The 17,579-nt window shown below is 58.1% G+C and overlaps 4 protein-coding genes across 4 annotated transcripts; 1 reads left to right on the top strand and 3 right to left on the bottom strand.

Annotated features, from left to right (window-relative positions):
* Positions 1-567: 567 nt before the first annotated feature.
* On the top strand, positions 568-1,979 carry GLRG_02590 (uncharacterized protein; the record flags this gene model as incomplete). The annotated part of the gene is made up of 5 exons (XM_008092599.1): positions 568-586; positions 825-960; positions 1,068-1,169; positions 1,228-1,384; positions 1,440-1,979. The coding sequence occupies 5 exons, from the start codon at positions 568-570 to the stop codon at positions 1,977-1,979; spliced, it is 954 nt and encodes a 317-aa protein (XP_008090790.1).
* Positions 1,980-3,298: 1,319 nt separating this feature from the next.
* Positions 3,299-4,965, bottom strand: GLRG_02589 (uncharacterized protein; the record flags this gene model as incomplete). The annotated part of the gene is made up of 3 exons (XM_008092598.1): positions 3,299-3,505; positions 3,559-4,319; positions 4,377-4,965. 3 exons carry the CDS (start codon positions 4,963-4,965, stop codon positions 3,299-3,301), a joined length of 1,557 nt encoding a protein of 518 aa, XP_008090789.1.
* A 3,731-nt stretch (positions 4,966-8,696) lies between these two features.
* On the bottom strand, positions 8,697-10,318 carry GLRG_02588 (uncharacterized protein; the record flags this gene model as incomplete). Its single annotated transcript, XM_008092597.1, has 3 exons — positions 8,697-9,538; positions 9,593-9,989; positions 10,049-10,318. 3 exons carry the CDS (start codon positions 10,316-10,318, stop codon positions 8,697-8,699), a joined length of 1,509 nt encoding a protein of 502 aa, XP_008090788.1.
* Positions 10,319-13,521: 3,203 nt separating this feature from the next.
* GLRG_02587 (6-phosphofructokinase) lies at positions 13,522-15,996 on the bottom strand (the record flags this gene model as incomplete). Its single annotated transcript, XM_008092596.1, has 3 exons — positions 13,522-14,694; positions 14,754-15,218; positions 15,274-15,996. The coding sequence occupies 3 exons, from the start codon at positions 15,994-15,996 to the stop codon at positions 13,522-13,524; spliced, it is 2,361 nt and encodes a 786-aa protein (XP_008090787.1).
* Positions 15,997-17,579: the final 1,583 nt, after the last annotated feature.

Genomic DNA, 17,579 nt, shown 5'->3' with positions numbered 1-17,579 from the left:
AGACGATGGCTATGAATGAAGGACGGGACTTGAGTTGGTGTTGGGGATGCGAAAAAGGATATGTGCTAGTCATTGTGTAATTCTATTGTATAAACAGCCCGTTGCGTTGGAACATGACAGTTCTTCATGAATCTGATTCCAGTGAGGGTGTGGGTGTGGGTGTTGCTTGTTCCGGAGACTGGACAACCAACAGCATTCTACTCTGTCATCGGCCACCGTGGGCAACCCAGGGGGGGGGGGGCCTTCTCTGCCTGGACCGGGGCCTGGCTGGTGGTGCCTTGTGACGGCTAGGCTACCGCGCAGGGGGGGATCACGACCGCTGGAGCTCCAGGGAGCTTGGGGCACCTGGGCCGGGCCGTGCAGGCAGGAAGCAGATCAGCAAGCAAGCAATCAGCGGACACCCAAAGACCAGAGGCTCCTTTCTTTCCTTGCTCGTCCGCCCTTTTTTTTCTCTCTTGAACTCTTTCGTCCCCCCCCCCCCCCCCCCCCAAACCTCGACGCTTCTCACTTTTGTGTAGAAAACATCGTACGAACACTCATTTCAGTCGGATCAACAGAGCCTTCAAGATGCCTGATTATCGCATTGGTGAGTATTTTGATTTTATTCTGCTCCCCCAAAACAAGTCGTTGTTTCCCCCCTTTGATGCGGCGGGTTCCGGAGCTGCGGTCGCGTCTGACGACCACTCGGCGACGCGTCAGAGCTTCTGCTGCTGTTACGTTACGTCTTACGTCATGGGAGGAGCTCCAGCTTGAACAACATCCTGCCAAACTCACACTCTCACTCTCAACCGAGAAAGCGTGGCTAACTAGCTCACCCCAAACAGAGGTCTCGCCAAACAACCGCGCCGGTTGCACCGATGGCGTGTGCAAGAAGGCGGCCAGCAAGTGCCTGAAGGGCTCCCTCCGCTTCGGCACCTGGACCAAGATTATGGATCATGAGTCCTTCAAGTGGAAGCACTGGTATGTGGCCGACCCTCTTTCTCACTTTGATGTGCCCGCCTTAGCCACGTCACGCATGCCGCTGTCTTATGGCTTGAAGCTGCACTTGCTGACCTTTCATGACGCAGGGGCTGTGTCTCTGGTGAGCAAATGGCGCACGTCAGGGAGCTGTGTCAGAGTAAGGACGGCACCTTCGACTTTGATGCGTTTGACGGCTACGACGAGATGGGGTAAGACCCTCTTCATTTAGGACTTGTGGGCAGCAGCCGCGACTGACATCCGTACCAGTGACCACCCTGACCTCCAGGCCAAGGTCCGCAAAGCTGTCGAGCAGGGCCACATTGACCCCGAGGACTTCAACGGCGACCCCTGGATGAACAAGCCCGGCCAGCGCGGCATCCGTGGCAAGAAACCCAAGGACTGGGACGACGGCGAGGAGGCCGAGGTAAGTTCTCTGCCGGTTGACACTGGCGCACATGAAGGCTCACGCTGGACCACAGGAAGAAGAGGCTCCTGCCAAGGGCAAGAAGCGCGGCCGCAAGTCCACCGCTGCTGGTGAGGAGGAAGAGGACGACGACGAGAAACCCAAGGCGAAGCGTACTAAAAAGGCTGCTGCCAAGGCTGAGCCGGAGGACGACGACGAGAAGCCCAAGCCCAAGTCGAAGCGCGGCAAGGCCGCTGCCGCTGCGGCGAAGGCCGAGTCTGGAGAGGACGAGAAGCCGAAACCCAAGGCGAAGCGCGAAGCGCGAAAGCCCGCCGTCAAGGACGAGTCCGACTCTGCGGTGGAGCCAGAGGATGAGGCCCCCAAGCCCCAGCGCAGCGCTGGGAAGAAGGCCGCTCCGAAGAAGGCCGCTCCGAAGAAGACCAAGGTCGAGGAGAGCGAGGAAGAGCCCGAGGCCGAAATCACCCCCGACTCCGAAGCCGAGGAGGAGGAGGCACCCGCGCCGAAGAAGGGCAGGGCGGCGCCCAAGGGCGGCAAGAAGGCTGCCCCTGCTGCCGAGAAGCCCACGTCCACCCGTGCCAGCCGTTCCCGCAAGTAAGCCTTTCCGTAAAGGACCAGATTGGTCGCGCGAAGCGAATGCTGGATGGCTTTCACGGGTAAATGTTCCCGCGCTAGGGAACGGCCGGCGTGTGCTGGAGCATCGCCCTTCTGCAGCCGGCCGCGGGAACGCGTCGTCGGGCTGTTTCTCCAATAACCGTCTGCCGCGCTGATGTCTATATAGTGCCCCTGTCGTTTTCACCTTGTTCTTTCAAGCTCATACCCGTCGATGCGGCCCGCAACATCCCCAAGCTGCGATAGTAGAAGGGGGATCTGTACACTACTTATTTGTCTACGTTACTGCTCGTTTATTTGCTGGACCGGTGAAGGAGGTCATGGAACCCCGGGCAAAGGGGGAAAAAAGAAGACCTCGTTTTGCTCTGAGTCGGGAGGAGGTGGCCGGCGATACTTTGTTACTTAGTTTAATGCAGATGCCGCGCTGTGTCTTGATACCCAACTTCGGAGGACCGCCACTAAATTTGACGACTGGTCTGATGTCAATCAAGGGCGGGAAGTGTCGCAAAACGGAAGGCATCGGACGGCCCGGTCTATCATGAATGAGCGTGCGAGCGTAGACACACACACTCCCTATGCCCACGTGGAACTCTATCCTTGACAAGTCTTCCCGAAAGGCGGGAGGACGTGCTTGCACGGCGGGGCCGCCGCCGCCGCCGAAACGACCGACGCAGGGACCCGGCCGCGGGCCCCGTCGCCGTCCGGGCGTCAAACTACCAAAACGTGTCCCTCTCCTGAGCTCAATGGTTCGACACACCGGCACATGTCAGTCTCGGCCACGCCACAGTAAACATGCTAAAAGACGTACGGGTTCCAACCAGGTGCTCGCTCACGTTGAGATGAGACCCAAAGATTTTCAGAAAAGTCCGCACCGAAAAAAAGAGAAGAAGAAGGAAAAAAAAGATTTGACAGAGCCTTATTCACGCGCCGTATCAGTGCCTGGTCGTAAAATCGTTATTTGATCCTAATTCAATCTAAACTCCGACCCTGTTTGTCCGCCACCGCAATGTTGTATTCATAAATCGTTACACATGGTGCCAGGCAGAAAACCCCTCCCTTCCATCCCTCACCAACAGATTTGGGTTATAAGAAAAAGAAGACACGCCCCCCCCCCCCCCCCCCCCTCCCCACAAACAGATCCAGATCCGGCCCTCTGATGGCAGTACATCTCATCCAACATGATGTATTCTGTAATTCAAACCCAATCACAGGCTGTCTGTCTGTCTGTCCTATCCCAAGCACACTAGGCCGGGCGACGGCTGGGCGCCCGATTCGTGTGTCCTTGGGTGACCGTGTGTACAATGCTTACCAACGACGGGGCCGCTGGCTGTCGTAGACGACCTCGCGCTCGTAAACCCGTTCGTCGTCGTACTTGCTTGGCGCGTGGCGGTGGTGGTGGTGAGACCGGCGGTCCCAGTCGTCGTGCACCCACTCCCTCTCGTACTCGCGGACGCGTTCCTTACGGAAGCGGCGGATTTCGTCCGACACCTGGACGAGCTCTAGTACGTCATCCTGATTCTCATTAGCACGGGTTGTTTTACCAAGTGGCCGGGGCTGAGACTAACATATTTCAGGTATTGCATGATGTAAAAGAAGTACTCGGTCTCCTCAAAATCGTAGCCGAGCTCGATAATGGCGTCGCGAGTGACAAGGTCCTTGGTGATTTCTGTCCACATCTCATTGCGCTTCGAGGGTTGGCGGCGGGCCGGGACGCGGTCCTTGGTCTTCTCGATCTCGATCTCCGTCTCCCGGTCATACAGCTGGAGGCTGAGACGGTCCCGCGAGTCTCGGGGCGAGGGCTCGGGGGCCGGGACCGAGCTGGGAGCGCCGTCTCGCTCGGGAATGAACTTGGCACGTCTCACGCCGTTGTAACGCTGCCAAGTGACCTCGGCAGAGCCACCGCCCACACCGTCCATACGGACGCGCTCAGTTCCGGGCGGGACGTCGATGATGGCCCAGTCCTTGGTAGCGCCGTTCCAAGCCTCGCCCATCTTGCCGCGCGAGTCGATCTTGGAGGTGATGTATTCCGACTCCTCATCGATCGGCGTCCGTGCAGCCGCCGAGTGGGCTCTGCGGCGCGATCCGCTGTGGTAATGGTCATCAATCCGGAGGCGGTCGGTGCTCAGCACAATCTCTCTGTCTTGGAAAGCGGGAGACCTGCGCTCCCTGCTAGGGGAGCGGTGGCGGCTGTGAGATCGGTGAATGTCAATGTCGGTTCCCCTGCGGGACGTGGTGATGTCGATGTCCAGCTCCCGGTCTTCGGTACGGACCTTGGGCCGAGGAGCGGGACGAGGAGGAGGGGGCGGGCTGGGCACGCGGGTGACACCTGAACACGTTAGACCTTGCCGGGCTCTCGGTTTCTGCTGGCACTGCTTGTACTCACCATGATCAATGTCTCTGTAGTGGGTGATGACCTCCCGCTCGATCGTGGGGCCGCGAATGACCTGAGGCTGGGGAGGCGGGGGCGGCGGCGAGGGCGAAGGAGACGGCACCCGCTCTTTTTCTCTCTCGCGCTCGACGATACGCACGCCTACGCGGCTGCGTTCCCTGGCCGGAGGCGGCGGAGAGGGCGACCTTTGGCGTTCAACGTATCGAGCGCGGATCTCTTGAGGAGGGCCACGGGATGGGCTGCGAATCTCACGTTCGCGCTCAGAAATGCGCACCCTCGAGCGCTCAAGCTCCTGGTCATGGTGGACGCGCGGGGGAGGTGTCAAGCTGCGGGCTTTGCGGACGATCCGCTCGCGGTACACAGGACTCGGAGAGCGGTGGCGGGGCCTCGACAGCTCCCTCGACTCAACCTCTCGGCGGCTTAGGACGAGAGCGCCTGATTCAGGAGCACGCTCCTCGCGCAAGAAACGGAGGCGGTCGCCTTCACGTTCGCGTTCGCGTTCGCGCTCTTTCACGCGGACGTCAACCCGCTGTCGGCGGTCGTCATAAAAACGCTCCTCAAAGTCGTTGGTCCGGTAAGCCATGTTTTCCTAGGCAGACGCAAACGGCTTTCGGCTCGGGAGAGGTGAGTTGCGGCGGGGAGGCGCCCGAGCGTGTGTGTCTGAGGGTTTCTCTGGACAGGTGGGACGAATGGCGGGGTAGTAAGCGGTGTCGTCGATTGTGTAGCGCTGGCGATAGCGTGAGCGCTTGCAACACTAAACAACAAAGACAGACACGGGGTATCGTGCACAAAGGGGAGAAGCGACCCTGAAAAAGAAGCGGATGGGCCAGACGTCTCTTGTAGCGAGACAAGATGCAGGGCAGCGGGGGATCTACTTTGGTCTGAGGCCGGGCCTAGTAGAGCTGAGCCGGCTTGGTGAGGGAGTGAGAAGAGGGGGTGTGGGAGAGAAGGATGGAGTGAGTGAGTGAGTGGGTGAGCGAGAGAAGAAGGGAAAAGAGTCAGAGTAGGAGCAACGTCGTCATACCACAGTAGAGCAAGCAGGCTATGTATGTATGGGCGTATGGATGTAAGTGGGCAAGGTGGTAACGTGGGTATGTAATAAAGGCGGCGGGCAGGTGATATAGGGCGGCGTACCAACAAGCAGGCTACGTGCGGCTGTGCTGCTTTTGGGCGCTCGTGGAGGATTTCGTAGGTAGCACTGGCTGGACAGATGGACAGACGGAGGGGACGAGAGAGGGACGGGGTGGGTGTGCAAAAATGGGAGGGGTTGGCCGGCTCAAGAGCAACGGGGTGCGAGCCTGTTCTCAGCCGTGGCCAGCTAGTGTCCCGCCGAGTTCTGTCGAGTTCGAATCGCTCCCAGCTGTGGGCATGCGCCGCGCGGTGAACCGCTGTCATCAAGCAGGGGTACTCCCGACGTTTTGTCTAAACTCAGTTGCTGCGGGAAGCGGGACGGTAGGGATGGCGTCGCAAATGTGATGGTGGGTGGCCCAGGTCCTGGGTAGAGAGAGTGTGTGCAAGGCAATCAATCAATTTGGGTTGACGTTCGACTCAGAGGTCCCCGAAGAAAGGCAGCCTGTTCGGATGCCAGATGCTTGTCCGTGGCGGTAAAGAGGCCCTATCGTGAGGAGTTGGGAGACCCTTGGATGCCCAGTCAAACAAGGCAGAGACGGAAGGAAGCAGATGGCGGGAACGGGAGAAGGCTCTAGACGCCTGGGAATCAACGGTTCAGGGTAGCTTCGTCCTGGGCCAACGATACCGCGTACGCGGAAAGCAGTTGGGGAGCAGCAAAAGCAGACAGCAGAAGCCGACAGGAGAGCGATAGATGACGGGCAGATGGATTGCAGCGAAAGCAACAGCAGGCCAAAGAAAGGCACCGATATACGTAGAAGCATGATGCAGGTTGTCGTTCCGTGGAGGCATCCACTTGGGCTCTGGTGACGACGACGACGACGATGGTGGTGGTGGTGGTGATGCAGGTCAAGGAGATGCCGAAACAGGCAATTGGCGCCTGGATTCTCACCGATATCCGGTGCCCAATGGCTGTTGCTGGACCTGTGACTTGCAGGTTGTGGTGCATGGGACCAAAGTACTGGACGAACCTAGTCATCTTTTCAGCCCGGATGTCTGTCATGACAGAAACCTCAAAGACACCGACAACATGACGTCGGCTCGGACGGAGATGCTGATTTGACGGTGGCATTTGGACTGTATGTAACGAGAGAAGAGACAGACATGCTATGCTGTAAAGCGCCTCCCCTCTTCTCTCGTCCGCTCTGGCTGAACAGAAAGAACGCCAACCCCTCCCTGGCTACACTAGCTAGTATCTATCATGACGGCAACTGCGAGGCAGTGTTCTTGCACTTTTTTCCTCTTCCATGTACGCGCTCCGCTCTGCCTTCTCTACCACAGACGAACAGAACAGGCTGACCCTGTTGCTTCGGCCAGCGTTCCATCTTGTCTTGCAATGCCACTCCAAGTTCGTGACAGTGCGATACCAAATGCAGACCGGCTTCCCCAAAGACCTGATTTTAGATCTTAGCACTTCCGGTGAAACCAAGGGGGCCAAGGAACATGTCCTGTCCTAATTGTGGAAAAGACGGGAAGGAGCTAAGACGACGAAAAGAGTGGGGCATATTCGCAACTGTCCAACTTTTCCTTCCACCTCACGTCCTTCTTTCCCACCCAGTCTTGGGGTCTCGCAGGAAAGAGGAAGTAGGTAGCACACTTGACAGCGGCTGCCATCTCCTCCTTCCATCTTTCCCGTTAGGAGATGCCTTTTTTTCTTCTTCCCCTCCCCTCTGCCCCCTCTTCTCCCCCCCATGCAACCCCGTCACATTCTCCATTCCATCACCTAAAAGACACTGACGTAATCCTGCATCCCGCCCCAGCCAGTCCTGTCCCGCCTGCCGTCTTCTCGATCCACACAATCGCCTCCCTTTGGCTCTGCCCCCCTTCACTCCATCCGCACTCGCGCTTTTCTTTACGCCAAGGCAGCTTTTAGACAGCAATAGAGACGACTGGAACCGCATCGACACATCGTGCCATTTTGCAGCAACCCACCCCTACTTACTACCCAAAGCAACCGCCGCTTTGGTCAACATTGCCCACTCCCCCAACCCGAACGCTGGATTCCTGACAACTGCCGGCTGCCGTGGTGCCTGGGGGCTAACTAACATTGCGCCCTGTTCCTTACTGGTTTTTCCTTGTTCAAATCGACACTTTCCATCATCGTGTTGCATCCGCCCGTTTCTCAACCGTCTACGATGCTATAACAAGTTCCGAGACTAGATTGCCCCATGCACCCCGAGCCGCCGCCAATTCAACCCCATCGTTTGACGGAGCAAAAGCCACTATACCATAGTATGCCGTCGTCGAGTGTTTGCCGCCAAGTCTCCGCAGTTGGGCTTCGGTTCTCGCCGACCAGGCCAGGGTATCGCTGCTCCTATCTCAGCCTGATCGTCGGGGCCGACCCATCAGTCGAGAGCCCGACCCGGTGACGACTTCTCCCGTCCGCTAGTCAGATGCCCATCCCGAGAAAGTGAGGAAAGCCTGCTGTACACGGCAGCTCTCGATTCCCTTGACCATCATACTGGCACACTTCGACTCGTGGGATGGGATGGTGCTAGGAAAGCCACCCCTGATTGGTCCGTCCCGACACCCTGGAGGACCCTGGAGAGAGACATGCCATCACCCGGCCCGTCCACGAGCTGGTCTGACATTCAACGGCATCCCATACCATCATGAGACACCATCCTAGTTGACCTCGTTTAAAAGTTCATGTTTCCCTTTTCTTGGTGGCTTCAGCACTACAGGGAGCAGCTGTTCGTCGGCGATTACGAAGAAGATGTTGACACGCCACGAATGATAGCTCCTGTATGCCACTCACTCCCTCAGCTTAGGCCGGGCAACGGCCCTACCACTCGCTCACGTACTATGTACAATGCACCCTTTGTTTGCCCACGTGCGACAAATACTAGCTCAATAGGTAGTCAGGGGTACCAAGCGAAACCCCAACTTTGACAATCATGGCGCTCAAGTCAAACCCAAAACTTATAACAAGCCTTCGTTGTCAACCACACGCCGGGTTGCTAGACTCGTGCGCTAGAGCACCAGAGGAGCCGAGTACTCGAGGCTTTCGAAGCATGGGGGCCCAATGCGGCCGAACCACCAGCCTACTGGGTGGGTACCGATATGCAATGTATATACACCGCTCAAAAGGAAGTACAACCTTTCACACGCTCTGATGGAAGGGTAGATCATTATCATATTCAGTCATTATGGTCATTACTCACTCCCCGGTCCCGGTTCACGACCTTATTTCTTCTCGTCCTGCATCCCTCTTGCTTTCTGCTCCTCTCTCCAGCCTCCGATGCTTCTCCTGGCCCCGTTCTGCCCTGTCGCGTCCATTTCTCTCCAATGTCCTTCTCCCACGAGCTCGAACCTTTCGACCGTATCCATCAGCTCTTGCGGGGCCGGCGCGGCGTCCGCCTCAAACACCTCGGACCCGTGCTTCTCCATCGGCGAATAGGTGCCCCACCCGTTGGCCGTGGCTTCCGCTTCCTTGAGACGGGCCGCCTCGGCCGCCGCCGCCGCTTGTTTCCGTCTTCTTCGCTTGAGAAGAAGGAGGCCGACACCGGCAAGGGCGACGACCGCAAAGGAAATGCCGATGCCGATGCCTGCCTTGGCACCAGTTGAAAGCACGACCGGTTTCGCTGCTTCCGGGATTTGTGACGCTGTTGACGTCGTGTTGACGCTGGGCACCGTCGTGGCCTGCGTCCACGAACCAGTGGCGTTCTGGTAAAGCTGTACCAGATTGCCGTTGGATGGATACCATATCCATGCTTCGCTCGTCTCGTAATTGCTTGTCGCCGCAAAAGGACCATAAGGGGAATCCGCTACAGGCCACTGGAGTGATTCCTGGTCCGGCATCAGCTTCCATTGGTCGCCGATGTTCGTTACTTGGTGCAGCTTCGCGTCGGTTCCCAGATAGAGGATGTTGCGCACATTGGCCCGATCGACTATCACGTCTAGTCCGGTCAGGTCGCTTGCGAAAGCGGGCAAGGTGAAGTTGGGTTTGATGGACGAATCGAGGGTGATGCTGGAAGAGTTTGTTTTCCCGCTCACCTGGCCACCGACGAGGGGTCGAGGCAGCGTGGCTTCGCGACAGTCAGCATCTGCAGTGTTTACGATAAGTGGTAGGGTGAACGAACCAAGACGCCACGTATCGTCCTTGAAGTACCTTGCGGTTTCAAAGTTCTCCGCGTCTTTGGCATAGATGACGGTTATGTTCTGCTGGCTATAGTGCGCCGAGGCCAGGCCCATTCCTCCTACCGGGTCTTGCGAGACGAGCCCCTCCAGGTGCCAGTCGGTCTTGGTCGTATATGCCATGGCATTGACCTTCTTCTGCTCGTCGTGGAAGTAGACGCGGTATCCGTCCTCGGCGCCTAGCAGTTCGACCGACAAGCCCGTCTCGTTGTGAATAGAAGTGACGGCGGCCGTCGCGGAGATGGTGTACTCGCCCTTGACGACGTAATGGCCCGAGGCGAAATCGCAGAGGTAGTAGCCGTTTATTAAAGAGCCGTCTTCGGCTTGGAAAAACAGGGAAGCCTGCGAAAGGATGTCAGTCACGGCATGCATGACGCGGCATTTGGCGCTGCCAGACATACCACTGTCGTCTTTCCCTCGACATCGTACCATCCGGCGGCGGCCAGCGATGTGCCGTTTCGAGGTTTCCTCTGAATGCGGAAGGCGTTGAGACCGTCGGTAGGGAAGATGGGCGTGGAGTTGCTGTTACAAGCACTGTACAGGATGTTGCCTGTTTCCAGGTCTTGCATGGCCACATGAGGGCTCAGCGCTGTATACCACGCCGTGAGGCAAGTCGCCGGGGATGCCAGAAGGAGGGCCGCGCCCAGGAAATACTTGGAAAATCCCGGCATTGCGGCACGAGACATGGCGTGAGATTCGGCGGTAAACGACAGGAGAGACGGGCAAACGCTTCACGGATGCCCGGCCTGGTTGGTTGGTTGGTTTCGAAGTCGAGCGAATGCGACTTGACCTCGCAAGAGGAGCTCAGTGATGTGTGTGGGCCAGGACCTGACAGTCGTGGAAAGTGTCGACTGTAACAGAGAAGCGAGATGGGAGAGTTTAAACGACACCCGAGCCCGGGGATCGCTGGGTTTATCACGGCTTGGTCCACGTAGCCTCCGGCGGGGTGGTAGCCAACCACACCACCCGACCATGGATATCTCGTTGCAACGAGGCCGGCTAGGTACAACCGTCACTCGCGTTGCAGCAGGACTACTGCCGGCCGCCCCTTGGGGGGGGGGGGGGAGCCAAAAAGCGAATTAACTGCACATCCATGGAGCTCCCCCGGGCTCCCGTTGGCCCAATGACCCGTTCAGCCCGTTTTGGATACCACCCATGTTGCTGACACAGCAACGACCCCCAGAAGTCGCGTATGATTACTTTGCAGGGGGGGTCGGTGCAGGGACGACTGTCATTGGGCAGGCAGACAAGCTTAGGCAGTGCCCACCACCCAGAGGAGTAGGTATTTGACAAATAAGGCGTTGCCGCGATCAAGGGTCTTGAAGATGAAGAAGAAGGCGAAGTCGAAGTCGCGTATGATTAGCCTCTAGAACGGCGGCGGTAGTGGCGTTCCGGTAGGGCTTGGAGTGCTTGTCTGGACAATCCAGCAAGAATCCTTCGCCCGAACCTGTTATGCCAAGCCAAAGAGGGCTGCCAGGCGTCGAACCATTTGGCGGTCACAGTGTTTGCGGCTGACCTTTTTTTGCTGTAGGCAATGATGATGATGGGCCCCGTCAGCCCCAATGGTTCAGGTTCGGCCCATGACAAAGTTGGATTTGTCGACTTGCAAAAAGAAGAAGAAGAAGAAAAAAAGATAGTAAAAAGATGCGACAGGGAAGCCCTGTTCTTCTGCCACGAGAACCCAGCGATTGTGCGAGATGAACCAACCCCCCCAGATCCATGGCCACGGGGAGAGGGGAGAGGGGGACTTCGTGGGTCCAGGGAAGGGAGGGAGGGGGGGCATGGTCTAGAAAGGTCTTTTTTGTCTCTCTTTCCGATATTGCTCGCTTGTATTTTCCTCCTTGGACCAGTTCCCAGGGCTTCGCTGCAACCTCAGCCCACAGCACCATACAGCAACATACCTCGAGGTACATTACATAGGTGGTGGTGGGAAGGGAGGGAGACCATACGCATATAAAGCGGGACATTGGACGCATCTCGCAGTGATTGCTTACTGAGCGCGCCACAAACCCACCCCCTGACAAGGGCTAGCGCACGCTGGTCCTCGAACAATTTCCAGCAGGTAGAGAGAGAGGCCTACACGCAGTACTCCGTATCCGTACTTGCATCGTACATCCATCCTAATACAACGCCGGCTCAATCAGGTGGTCGGGCCACTGGAAGATCTTTTTCCATAAAGGATACACGGCGTCCGGCCCTCGGGGAACGAACCGAGCACAGAAGGAAATCGTCCGAGAAGCAGGTGGCCATTGAGTACCTAGTAGTAGTCGACGGCCTCAACCTCGATCCTCCAGCCGCGGCCGTGTCTGGCAGTCTGCGTCCTCTCCTTGCAGCGGAGACGCCGCCGCCGGTGTTCAATCTCTTAGGACCCCTTCTCCTCCTCCTTGACTCTGAAGCCCTCGACGGGGGGGGGGGGGTGGCTGCTTGCTCTCTTGCTTGGTGTGTTTGCTCTTTTGGCCCTCGTCTGGGAGGCCCGTCAGCCGCAGATTGCGAGGAGGGGAGGGTGGGGAGCAGCAGCAGCAGCAGCAGCAAGCGCACCCGTCGAATGACAGTCAACATCTCTCTCTCTCTCACACACACACTCACATTCTTACATCAGCATAGCGCAGCATCCGCCGGTCTGACAAGGCAAGAAACCTGGCGGCCATCGGCACTTTTGCATACCATCTCGTTCTCCCCCCAATCCCGGCCCTCGGCCCCCCCACCCCATATTCCTTTTCTTTTCTTTTTCGTGGACTTGGTCGTCTGGAAAACGTGGCGCACCTTCCCTGATCGCCCGTCAGCAAGCCTTCTCTCTCTGCGAACCGCCGCAGCCCAAAATGTACTACACTATGTAAAACGGATGTTGGGGAATGAAAGGGGGACGTGGGTCAAGATAGGCTATCTGTATGCACACGGACGATCCGACGGCAACGTCCCGAGAGCCAATCCCCATCCCATCCCATACTCCCCCAGGAAACCAAAAAGTCAAAATCCCACCAATCCTTCGCGTTGAGGGGGAGGGGGGAGGAGAGAGAGAGAGAGAAAGTTGCTGGGCGCGCCCCCCTCCGGACCACAGCCCGGCAACTTGTCGATGCGCATTGGGGAGGATGAACCAACCAACCCCCTTTGACGGTTTCGTCTGATTAGTCGACCCCGTCTCTTGACATCTTTGTCTCTCTCTCTCTCTCACTGTGTGTGTGTGGACGACCTACCGTACGTAATATACTCACTGCACTTATACGCCACACGGCCAGCTGCCTTGCTTCCCCGACCACAACGCCGGGGGGGTCCCTCCCGTCGCGGCCTGGATCACACACGCACAGCCCAGGGGGCAGGGGGCGGCGGCCTCGTCGCAGGACGGGTTCTTGAACCTCTCTTACTGTCTTTGTTTCTAACAATGTCATCGTGTCAAGGCCAGGTCCTGTCACGATGGGAAGATTCGTGAGGCTGAAGGGGGGGCAGGTCGGGAACAGCCCTCATCAGACCAGGCAAAGTCCTTCACGTGAGGCGCGCGAGGCCATGCCCAACACGAAACACATACGAGATGAGAAAGTGCAGAAACAAAAGGCCAGTCTACTTGGCAGGGCCCCGAATGGGTCGAGCCCGTTTACTCGTGCTTTGTCGTCTGATAAGAAATGAATTTCGTTGGTCGAAAAGGCAAAAAAAAAAAAAAAGGTCCCCTAGGTAATCAAAGCCTAACCCCGACGCGCCCATCCCTCCCCTACACTCCCTTTGCTGAATCAGAGTAGCACCGGATCCGTCCCCCGTGTTTTTTGTGTATTCCTCCTGTATCAGAACTCGATTGCTCGGTCATCTGGCACACGCGCACGCGCGCGTGTTTGTTTGTGTTTGTGTTTGTGTGTATATGTGTGTGTAGGTGAGGGTGTCCACCTCAGTCATCGAGACCTCTCTTGACATCCTTGGCCTTGATGCCGCTGAGGCTTCGCTCCGGCCTGTTGTGCGGGGGCCTGCCCGAGAGCATGTTGACCACGTCGCCCATGTGCGCCCAGTGCACGTCCTTGGGCCGGCGGTTCTTCCAGTCCGTCTCGTGGTCCTCGAGGTCCAGGATGGGCGTGAAGGTGACCTGGGCACCCTTGATGCCGATGACGGAGGCGCTCATGGGGTCCCTCTTGCACCTGTTATGCGACTTGGGCCGGAACTCCTCGAGGTGCTGCATGCACTTGATAGCTAGCCTGACGGCGCGACACCTGTCCATGGGCGAAGGGACGCCGCCCTGCTGGACGTGGCCGGGGATGCTGTCGCGGGACTCGAACCGGCCGCGCGCCTCCTTGCGGATGATGTCTGCGATGAGCTTGGCGTTGAAGACGTCGTCCGCCTTCTCGTTGATGAGGATCAGCCGACCGGACGACGACTGTCCCTTGTCTTTGGCGAAGACCTCGCGGAGGTGGCGGACGTCAGCGGCCAACATCTCGAGGTCCATGCCCTCCTCTGGCGTATAGACGGCGCTCGCGCCGACACTGAGGCCGGCCAGCGTCGCCACGTACCCGGACTTTCCGCCCTGGGTCTCGACGACGAACACACGACGGCGGGTGGCCGAGGCTGACTGCTTGATCTTGTCGCAGTACTGGACAAGCTCGTTCAAGCACGTGTCGGAGCCCAGCGAGTACTCGGATCCGGGGACGTTGTTGGAAATCGTGGCCGGCAGGAGGACCATTGGGATGCACAGCGAAGGGTACAACTCTCTAGCCTTCCGCAGCTGCGAGACCGCGTGGAAGGCCTCAAAACCGCCGACCAGGAACAGGCCGTCGAACTCGTACTTCTCAATGAGGTTGGCGATGAGCTCCATGCCGGACTCGGAGGGGAGCTCTCGGTTGGTGCCGATCTCGGATCCTCCCTTGCTGGCCCAGCCGTCGACCTCGAGCCAGTCGAAAGGTCGCACCGCGCCGAGGGGCTTGTCGCCGTGGTGTCTGGCGAACCCGGCAAACCCGTTGTGGATGGCGACGGGTTCGTGGCCGCGCGAGAGGCAGTAGGCGACACCGGCTCGTACAGCGGCGTTCATGCCACCGGCGGGGGCGCCGACGTTGATGAAACCAATCTTCATCCTCTGTCAAGGTGTTAGCCTGGTGCTTTCGCTGACAATCAAGCGTAGAGTCAGTTACGGACCTCCTTTTCCGGCAGATGGTGGTCATCCACTCTGACGTTGGTGGTCATCATGTAAGAGCTGAACATCTCGGCGAATTCGGTGTCGCGGAGGGACATTGCCTTCTCAAAGTTCTTCTCGTCGACGGCCTTTGCGACCTCCTTGGTATCCTTGACGGCCTGCATCAGCGGTTTGCGGCAGATCTGGTTCTCCGTGATGGCGATGAAGCAGGTCTCGGTCTCGGGGGTGGCTTCGAGGACGGCCTTGACGGCCTCGACACCCTGCAGCGTGGCCAGCATTCTGTCGTAGGCCACGGCGGTGCCGCCTCGCTGAACGTGACCGAGGGTGGTGATGCGGGTATCCAGAGCAAGCCCGTTCTTGTCGGCGAGGAGGTCCTTGACCATTTCGGAGGTGATCTTCTTGCCGTTGCTGTCGTGGGCACCCTCGGCGATGATTACGATGGTCTTGCGCTTGCCAAAGCTTCGGTGCTGGGGCTTGTCAGCTTGTCATGACAAGAGCACGGTCTTGGTTCCGTCTCCTTACCCTCTTGACGATGTCGCACATTTCCTGCTCCCAGTTCTCCTCCCTAGGCTTCTCGGGGATGAAGATGAAGTCGGCACCGGTGGCGACGCCGGCCATGAGGGCCAGCCAACCGCAGTGGCGTCCCATGACCTCAATGACGAAAGCTCTTGAGTGGGAAGAGGCGGTGGCCTCGATGTAGTCGACCATCTCGCAGATACGCTCAAGGGCGGAGTAGCAGCCAATGGTGGCATCGGTGCCGGACATGTCGTTGTCGATGGAGCCGACGAGGCCGACAATGTTGAGGTGCCTGTAGGGTTCGACTTGCTGCTTCTTGAGCTGGCCGGAGGAGACGAGCTCCTCGATGAGGGAGGGCCACTCGGCGCGGAACTTGTCGGCGCCGGTCAGGGAGCCGTCACCACCGCAGATGATGAGGGCGTCGATGCCGTTGAGGATCATGTTCTTGGCGGCGGTCAATCGGCCGGGACGTTCGTAGAAGGCCATGCAGCGGCGGGTTCCGATCAGAGTTCCGCCCTGTCCGAGGTAGTTACGCACATCCCCCCACGATGCCTTGCGGATCTGGTCGCCGCCCACTACCAAGCCCTCGTATCCGTCGTAGATGCAGTAGGGTTCGCATTCCATGTGCAGGGCAGTCCGGACTACTGCGCGCACCACGCCGTTCATACCTGGGGAGTCACCTCCCGAGGTCATGACGGCGATCTTCTTCTTAGCAGCCGTGGGAGCCATGGCTGCGGCGTAGGATAGTGGTTGGGGGGGGGGGGGGGGGGGGGAGGTGATGTTCGCGGGTCGTCGGGGGTCTCGGAGTCAAGTGGGGGAAGGGAGACGGGAGACGGGAGGCCCTTTTTGCTGATGGAGGGTCAGTCGGCGCGGCGGCTGTTAGGAGGAGGGAGGGAGGGAGGGAGGGAAGGAGGGTTTTTCTAGCAAGGAGGATGGTCGCAATATGTTCAAAGGGATAATGGTACGAGTCGACCGGTCGTGCACGCGTAATCAAGGGTATATAGATAGGTGGGTAGAGAGTAAGGGAAAGGGAGAGGTGATGGATGATGGAGTTCCAGTCGGGAGAGACGAGGCAAGCGCCAAGAGCTTGGGAGCTGCAGAGCGGTTGGAGAAGCTTGGACTAGGAACTTGGAATAGGTTCGGAGGGGAAGCTGCGAGACACACCTGGTCTTGGCTTTGGCTTTTGGCTTTTGGCGTTGGAGGGCAAGGTACGGTAGGCAAAGGCAGTGAGGGGCACACACACGCCGCAGAAAAAGGCCGTCCAAGATAATTATAGCGCGACTTGTTTTATGGCGGGGGGGGGGGGCAGTTACTGGTGCCACTTTCCAACGCTGCACCTTGAAAAAAACAGCAGGAAAAAAAAAAGGGCACCTTCCTCACCACCCGCCGCACCCCTCAACAGAGTGTGACGTGGGTTGAGTGACACCGGATGGGAGCTCTTATCGCTCTTATCGTGGCGCGGGGGAGCTCCGGCCAAGCCCAGCAGAAAAAAAAAGAAAAAAAAAAAGGGCCGTAACGGCTGTCGAGTGCCGTCTGAGTGCTAGCAGCAGGGCCCGGCGTCGCAGAGAAGCTTGTGGGAAACCGTTCACGTTGCCGAATGAGGTCCAATGCGACGGCCTGACTGGTCGGCCCAGCCCGGTTACGGTGAGTGGGCGGGTTTTGTTTGGTTGTCTTCAACTGGGCAGCGAATATGCGACACCGTCCGTGGTGCGATGTGTTGCAGAAGCATGCAGATATCTCCAACCCAACATCCGATAATAGACGGCCTTCGCAGCGTGCCACTCACTCGCGAGCCGTTGGTGAGGGAAATATCACCTGTCATCTAGGTACTCGAGAAACAGCGAGAAACAAACACACACAACAACAAAAAATATGGGCTGTCGGTGTCTCCAGTCACCGGTGAGGGGTTTAGACAACACCGACAGCAAGGTTCTAGTCGGTTCGGCCTCTTCCACCTCGGGCTTATTCTGGGCTGCTTCCACCCAAAACCCACCCTGGTTGTCACGCCCAGACTTGCGCCAATCTCGATATGCCTCTCCGCCGAGCTCCATATCCCACATATCCCTCATTTGACTTTCCCTCCCGCCATTCAATCTATGTATCAATCCCACCTCCAAAGAGTACGCAGTAACTTGGTGACTCGTGAGACACGGTGGAGGACCAGCTTCTTGCAGGGGTGCAGGGATGTCCCTCCGAGGTGCCAGCGACGGTAGACGGACTTTCAGTCTGACATCAAGTCACAAGTCATCCGACATCTCTTTTCTTTTAAATTGGCCCGGCGGGCTATCATGATATGATATGACCATGCCACC

The sequence above is a fragment of the Colletotrichum graminicola genome, assembly GCF_000149035.1.
Source record: "Colletotrichum graminicola M1.001 genomic scaffold supercont1.5, whole genome shotgun sequence".
Classification (NCBI taxonomy): Eukaryota; Fungi; Ascomycota; class Sordariomycetes; order Glomerellales; family Glomerellaceae; genus Colletotrichum; species Colletotrichum graminicola.
Note: the sequence above shows the minus strand (reverse complement) of the source record. Positions and strands in the feature narration are given on the sequence as shown.